General features: G+C 42.9%; 1 protein-coding gene across 4 annotated transcripts in view; it reads right to left on the bottom strand.

The window, feature by feature from the left end:
* Stk38 (serine/threonine kinase 38) overlaps window positions 1-7,646 on the bottom strand; it is a 38,713-nt gene that overhangs the window by 25,386 nt on the left and 5,681 nt on the right. Inside the window, exons 1-2 of one of the 4 annotated variants that reach the window (XM_029533034.1) lie at window positions 6,342-6,578; window positions 6,113-6,248 (exon numbers count right to left, since the gene is read on the bottom strand). In XM_029533034.1, the coding sequence (XP_029388894.1) occupies window positions 6,113-6,248; window positions 6,342-6,363 (158 nt within the window). In that variant the 5' untranslated portion in view covers window positions 6,364-6,578. Of the gene's footprint in view, window positions 1-6,112; window positions 6,249-6,341; window positions 6,579-7,646 lie in introns of those variants that run through there. The other 3 variants (XM_029533035.1, XM_029533036.1, XM_021221106.2) reach the window with 3 other exon arrangements.

Consider the following 7,646-nt stretch of genomic DNA (forward strand, 5'->3'; position numbering starts at 1 on the left):
GGTTTCTCTGTGTAGCCCTGGCTGTCCTGGAACTCACTTTGTAGACCAGGCTGGCCTCGAACTCAGAAATCCTCCTGCCTCTGCCTCCCAAGTACTGGAATTAAAGGTATGCACCACCACTGCCTGGCAATAAACAAATCTTAAAAAAATAAAAATAAAAAAAAATAAAGAGCAGTGACTGCTCCTCCAGAGGTCCTGAGTTCAATTCCCAGCAACCACATGGTGGCTCACAATCATCTATAATGGTATCTGATGGTATTCTGGTATGTCTGAAGAGAGCTGCAGTGTACTCATATAAATAATAAATAAATAAAACATAAAAAAAGAAAACCTGAGGCAAGAGTTGTTCTGCCCAGTTTTCCTCTTCCTCTTCCTTCTTCTCTACTTCTTTCCCTCCCCTTCCTTCTCCTCTCTTTCTTTCTCCTTTTCCTGTTCTTGTCTTTCAGTGCTGGGGACTCAACTCCAGCCTGGCAGACACTGTGCTCCCCCACTGACCTACACTGCCAGCTCCCGGGTAAGAGTGTGTGTGAGAAGCTGTGGATCTGTGCACTGGGCACTCTTTGTAAGCACATCCTCGTGGTGGTGGTGGGGGGGAAGCAACCATTATATGTATTAAGTTAGATTCATGGCTTTAGCTAATCCACCACAACAATCTTCGGGAAGAAAAAAATAAATACAATATTTTATCAGAGGAAATGCATGTTTCCTTGGTTTTAATTAGATGGCTATAGAATTATCCAAACTATTATTTTTTATGACTAGGTAATTATCAACACTCGATGGGTACCCTAGCTGTTTACCAACGAGAACAATAGGACAGTCACTGTTGTAGGGAAACTTAGAGGCTGATGAGCTAAACGACAGAACTGCAGCATGTGTGGTCTGTAAGCTACCTCAGGGACCAGGAAGCACAGGTCACAGAGTGTAATGCTCGCACACGTCACCAGGGCAACACCCTACACCTGTGGGGCTGGCTCTTCTGTTTTGCTGGTGTTTTAGACAGGGTTTGAGATAGTCAGCTGAGGCTGTCCTTGATCCTGGTCCTCTTGCCCCTATCTCCCAAGTGGAAGTGGGCCATCATGCTGAACTGTTCTGAATCAACCTGGGGAACTTATAGTATTTCCATGAAGTGGTTCAAATTTCTCCTGTTTTACTAGTATATAAGAGGTAATTTCCAAATGAAATTTATTCTTTCTTCCATCTCCAGAATTTAGACAAACCTCACCATGTAGTAAGTAGTTCCTCTGTTTAAAGTAAAAACTTAGTCGGATGTGACAGCACGTGCCTATAAAACTAGCAATCTGGACGCTGAGACAGAGGCCTGGCTAAAGGCCACACACACACACACACACACACACACACACACACACACACACACACATATATATATATATATATATATATATATATATATATATACACATTCATATGTATACATATACATATATCTGTATAAGGGTGTCAGATCCCTTGGAATAGGAGTTACAGACAGTTGAGAGCTGCTATATGGATATTGGAAACGGAACCAGGGTCCTCTGGAAGAGCAGCCAGTGCTCTTAACCACTGAGCCGTCTCTCCAGCCCCTTAAGTGTTCTACTAAAGTAGAATAGTACAAAACCTACATTTGAGTGGTAGAAATTGGATGTTTAATTAAATGTATGTACTAAATAAGGCACTGAATATAAAAGTAAAATTGTATACTTGCTCTCAAAATTTACTGGCCTAAAACCTAGTATTTCAAGCTGCATCATATATTAGACATATTCTCAAAGTACAATGTCCCATTACCAACTGTCATTAAAACTATTACCAAGCGAAGCAGTGAGGAAGCACGCCTTTAATCCCAGCACTTGGGAGTTCAAGGCAGGCCTGGTCTACAGAGTGAGTTCCAGGACAGCCAGGGCTACACAGAGAAACCCTGTCTCAAAAAACCTAAATAAATAATAAATCTTTTTAAAAATTTTCATAACAACAGTATGAACTACCCCTCAGTACCCCAGTACCCCAGAGCTCCCAGGGACTAAACCAAAGAGTACACATGGTGGTACTCATGGCTTCAGCTACAAATACAGCAGAGGATGGCCTAGTCAGTGGGAGGAGAGGCCCTTGGTCCTATGAAGGCTCTATGCCTCAGTGTAGGGGAATGCCAGGCCAAGAAGTGGAATGGGTAGGTTGGTGAGCAGGGGGAGAGGGGAGGGTATAAAGGGAGGGTATAAGGGGAGGGGATTTTTGGAGGGAAACCAGGAAAGGGGATAACATTTGAAATGTAAAAAAAGAAAATATCAAATAAAATAAAATTTAAAATTAAAAAAAAAACACAATATACTAGTGATATATATATATATATAATTTCTAGGGGCTGGAGCACTGACTGCTCTTCCAGAGATCCTGAGTTCAATTCCCAGCAACCACATGGTGGCTCACAACCATCTTTAATGGTATCCTATGGCCTCTTTTGGTGTACAATGTACTCCTGTACATAAAACAAAATAAATGGTAATTTCTTTTCAGCTCCAAGATCATCTTGGTTATTCACTAAGAGAACCCTTGCCAAATCACTCTTGTTCCAAGCAAAAATGAAACTCACTAACTAAACACACTGTTGGATCCAAAGGGAAAAAGAAACACACGTCAATGACTCATTAGGAGATAGTGATTTTGAAGGCACATCATATATGCTGTTCCCAGAGACTTTGCCATAAACTATGAGGGCTCTAACCTAATGAATGGTGTACTCCACTAATGGGGTCAAAATCTGAATATGTCCTTGGGAGACAGTAGGTTAGGGAGCATGCCTGTGGGGCTGCATCCTGCCCAAGCCGTCTCCACGAGAGCTGCTCCCACAGCTCACCAAAGGGGCCGAGCTTCTGCAACTTCAAGCACATGGATGAACCTTTACTTAGGATGTGCTGTCTGTCGGCTACTGATAATACAACACACAGCAGCAAAATAACTGGACAAGATCGTAATTTATTCTGTTTTGGGTTTGTTTTTGTTTTGTTTTGTTTTGAAACAGGGTTTCCCTGTGTAGCCCTGACTGTCCTAGAATTCATTCTGTTGACTAGGCTGGCCTCAAACTCAGAAATCTCCCTGCCTCTGCCTCCCAAGTACTGGGATTAACAGTCTACACCATCACTGCCTGGGTAAGATTCTAAATACTTATAAATGCATAAAATACTAGATGTAGAAAAGCAGCCAATATGCAGGAACTACACACTAAACACTGGTTAAAAGAAAAAGGGAGGGACACTTTAAAAATCTCTTTTTAGATTCATTTTTAGGCTTAGTGTGGTGGTATATGCCTTTAATCTTAGCATTTCAGAGATTGAGGCAGAGACAGGAGGATCTCTGTAAGTTCCAGGCCAGTTTGGGTTTATCTGTCAAGTTCCAGGGCAGCCAGGACCATAGAAAGAAACCTTGCCTTTTCTTTTTTTTTCTTTTTTTTTTTTTTTAAAGGTTTATTTTTATTTTAAGTGATTGTTATGGGTGTCTTGCCTGCATGAACACATTGGTCACCACATGCATGCAGTGCCCAGGAAGGTCAGAAGAGCCACCATGTGAGTGCTGAGAACTGAACACAGGTCCTCTGCAAGAGCAACGGGTGCTTTTAACCCCTAAGCCATCTCACTAGCCCCTAGGGAGTGTAAGCTAGATGATTATTATGTTCTGTATATATTAATTAATGATGGAAATTAACTCAGCAGCAACTATTCCTTAACCAGCCTTTCCCCAAATAACACCACAGAGACCTTTTAGTATTTCAGAGCTGAGGCCTCAGCTGGGCAGACTCTCATAGCTCATCTAAGTTAACCTGACCACCTAGCTCATCCAGCCATGTGCCTAGCTATACCTTCCAGGCCCATAGCCATATCTGCCTCCTCTGACATTAGTTAATGCTGGAAATTAATGCAGCAGTAAGGAAGAATTGTAAAGTGGAGAAATATATGATGTTGAGGTACCAGAAACTTCAGCATTGTTGCAACAATCACTCCAAACTGATCAACACAGTCAATATAATTCGAATCACAATCTCTGGATTTTTTTGTATGTGTTAACAGGCTGACTAAACTTATTTAAAAAAACAAAACAAAACAAAACAAAAAGACATTAAAGAGCTTACAAGGTCCAAAAACAGTCTTACAGGGAAATAATATATACCCACAAAAAATATATCTATACTTCAAGTCTTACCTAACATACACTTAGAGGGGGACAGGATAGCTCAGTGTCTAAAGACGTTTGCTGTACAAACTGGAAAACACAGTTTGAGTTTGAGTCCAGAAGCCATGTAAAAAGTCCTAAAAGCTGTGCTTTAACTTCCAATGTGTGCTAGCGCAAGTACACATCCCATTCACACATTAATTTATTACGGATCATAGAACTAAATCTGTAAGGCCAAGCCAACAAAAATCCCAGAACAGAGAATGTCTCCATGACACAGAGTATCAAGACCAAATAAGGAGATAATGCTGGCTTATCAGGACGGTTCAATGGGAAGAGGCACCAGCCACCAAGCTTGAGTCCAATCCCTAGAATCTACATGTGTGGTGGAAGGTTCAAACTGATGCAGGACATCTGACTTCCATACACATGCTGTCACATGATTGCCCACATACTCGCATGTGCACACACTCCCAAACAAAAATAACTGCAATACAAAAATTTTTTTAAGAAAACAATGGGGCTGAAGAGATGACTTGAAGGTTAAAATTATTCACTGTCATGGCAGAGGACCAGTTCAGTTCCTAGTACACACACCAGGACGCTCATGTCCACTTGTAATTCCTGTCTTCCTTAGGCACCTGAAAGCACATGGTATATACACTCATAGGAAAAAAAGAAAAAACATGAAAAATAAAATCTTAATAAAAAAGCCAAATTGACTTCATCAAAAAATTTAAAAGTCTGCTCATCTAAAGACGGTGGGAAGCCATCACTGGAAAGAGAGGCCCCTTGGTCTTGCAAACTTTATATGCCCCAGTACAGGGGCACACCAGGGCCAAGATTGGGGAGTAGGTAGGCAGGGGAGTGCAGGGAGGAGGGGAGGGTATAGGGGACTTTGGGGATAGCATTTAAAAAGTAAATGAAGTAAATACCTAATAAAAATTGAGGGAAAAAAAAAAAAGACAGTGGGAAAGCGGCATACTGGGAGAAAGTGCTCATAGAACACAGGACGAAAAAATTGGTATCTGAGGCACACAAAGAACTCCTGAAACTCAATAATAAAAAGTCAATACAAGCCAGGCGTGGTGGCACACGCCTTTAATCCCAGCACTTGGGAGGCAGAGGCAGGTGGATTTCTGAGTTCAAGGCCAACCTGGTCTACAAAGTGAGTTCCAGGACAGCCAAGGCTATACAGAGAAACCCTGTCTCGAAAAACAAAAAACAAACAAACAAACAAAAAAGTCAATACAACAGCTGGGCATGGAGACAAAAACCTTTAATTCCAGCATTCTGGAGGCAAAGGTAGATGGATCTCGGTGAGTTCAAGGACAGCCTGATTGATCTACAGGCTACATTCCAAGACAGCTAGGGCTACACAGTGAGACCTAGCAGGCCTGTTTATGGAATGGTTACCACTGTTCCCATTAAGTAAGCCATTTGAATGGCAAGTACTGGAGTGTTATGGCCAACTCTCTAGCACTCCCTCAAGACAAGCAGCATTACCCCACTTTCCTGGTGACACACAGAAACATCCTTTAGGAACCAGCTCCAGCCTCATGCAGCTGTCACTCCTGAGGCAGGTGTCAAACCAAGGAGCTGCTCCATGAGATCACACTGCTTTAGTGATGAACACAAGCAGTGAAAGCAAATGATTGCCTCTTACAATGCAATGGAGCTTTGGGTAATGGCCAGCAGCTAGAGTTTTTATAGGAAGGATTTGGAAATCTGCCTCACTGTCATCCCACTGCAGTTGACAGGCTGCAACATGGCAGCTACAACCCTGGTCACCTTTTATGTACTAGGTATGATGCTGCATGTCACCATAGCAAAGTTTTCATCTTTGTTTCTGTTTTGTTTTTTGCCTTGTATATGACAGGTGCATACACATTCTACCACTGAGCAACATCCCCAGCCCCAAAATGCAATGTTTCCAAACAGAAATCTTTACCTCATTTCTCGTTCTTCATGTTGAGCGATAAGGTTGCTATAAAAATTCTCCAGTGTCACTTTGGTCATTGTCACCCTCTCCTTCGTATGGTTACTCATGGATGAGCAAGGTGTTGATCCTGTCATTGCCATGGCTACTAGAAGGAAAGAGAGGTGTTGGTATACATCTTCCAGTTGGAATCCAACAATTAAGCACTCCCCTGAACCCTGGGTAAAATATCAATGGGTACCATCTTCCTGGAGGACAAACATAACATGAGACAAGGGCCAGGCAAGCAAGCGGCATGTGCTGGTTCATCTAACAGTCAACTTGACACATCATGGAGTCACCTGGAAAGGGAATCTCAATGAGAGAATGTCTAGACAGGGTTGGCCTGTAAACAGATCTGTGGGGAATTTCCTGAGCGATACCAGACAGAGCTGGAGAGGTGGCTCATAGTTAAGAGAACATGTTCTCAAGGAGGAACAGAGTTCCCAGCACTCACTCATGTTAGACAGCTGAACACTACCTGCAAGTCTGGTTCTAGGGACTCCGATCCATCCTCAGGACTAATCCTGCTGCACATGCGCATGTCCACGCCACATACACTTTCTTTCCTCTGTTAATGTTTGAAAAAGGAAGGTGAGCACTAGCAGACAGCATTGGTTCACTGCTCTCTGCTCTTGACTGCGGGTATGATGTGAACAGCCTGCCTCAAGTTCCTGCTTCCTTAACTTCCACAACAAGGGACTGCAACCCGGAACTGTGAACCAAGCAAACAAACCTTTTCTCCCTCCAGTTGTTTTCATCAGGGTGTCTAACAAAGCAACAGGAAACAAAGCTAAGTCACCCGGGGTGGTGTTATCTACCTGTAATCTCAATGCTCAGGAGACACTGGCACCTGACACCATCTTAGTTAGCCTTCCATAGCTCTGATAGACCATGACCAAAAGCAACCTGGAGAGTAAAGGGTTTATTAGGCTTAAATATCCCAAGTCGAGGTGCACTGAAAGAAGACAAGATAAGAACTCAAGGCAGGAACCTGGAAACAACTGAACCAGAAGCCATGGAGGAGTGCTGCTTACTGACACACTATAGCTTACACAGCCTGACTTCTTATACTTCAAGACGACTGTCTGGGGATGACACTGGCCACAGTGATTGGGGCCTCTCTATATCAATCTTCATTCAAGAAGTCCCAGTGGAGCTGGGCAGTGGTGGCGCACGCCTTTAATCCCAGCACTTGGGAAGCAGAGGCAGGTGGATTTCTGAGTTTAAGGCCAGCTTGGTTTACAGAGTGGCTTCCAGGACATCCAGGGCTATACAGAGAAACCCTGTCTCGAAAAACCAAAAAAAGGGGGGGCTGGTGAGATGGCTCAGTGGGTAAGAGCACCCGACTGCTCTTCCGAAGGTCTGGAGTTCAAATCCCAGCAACCATATGGTGGCTCATAACCATCCATAACAAGATCTGACTCCCTCTTCTGGAGTGTCTGAAGACAGCTACAGTGTACTTATATAAAATAAATAAATAAATAAATCTTTAAAAAATTAAAAA

Source organism: Mus pahari, chromosome 21 (assembly GCF_900095145.1).
Source record: "Mus pahari chromosome 21, PAHARI_EIJ_v1.1, whole genome shotgun sequence".
Taxonomy (NCBI): Eukaryota; Metazoa; Chordata; class Mammalia; order Rodentia; family Muridae; genus Mus; species Mus pahari.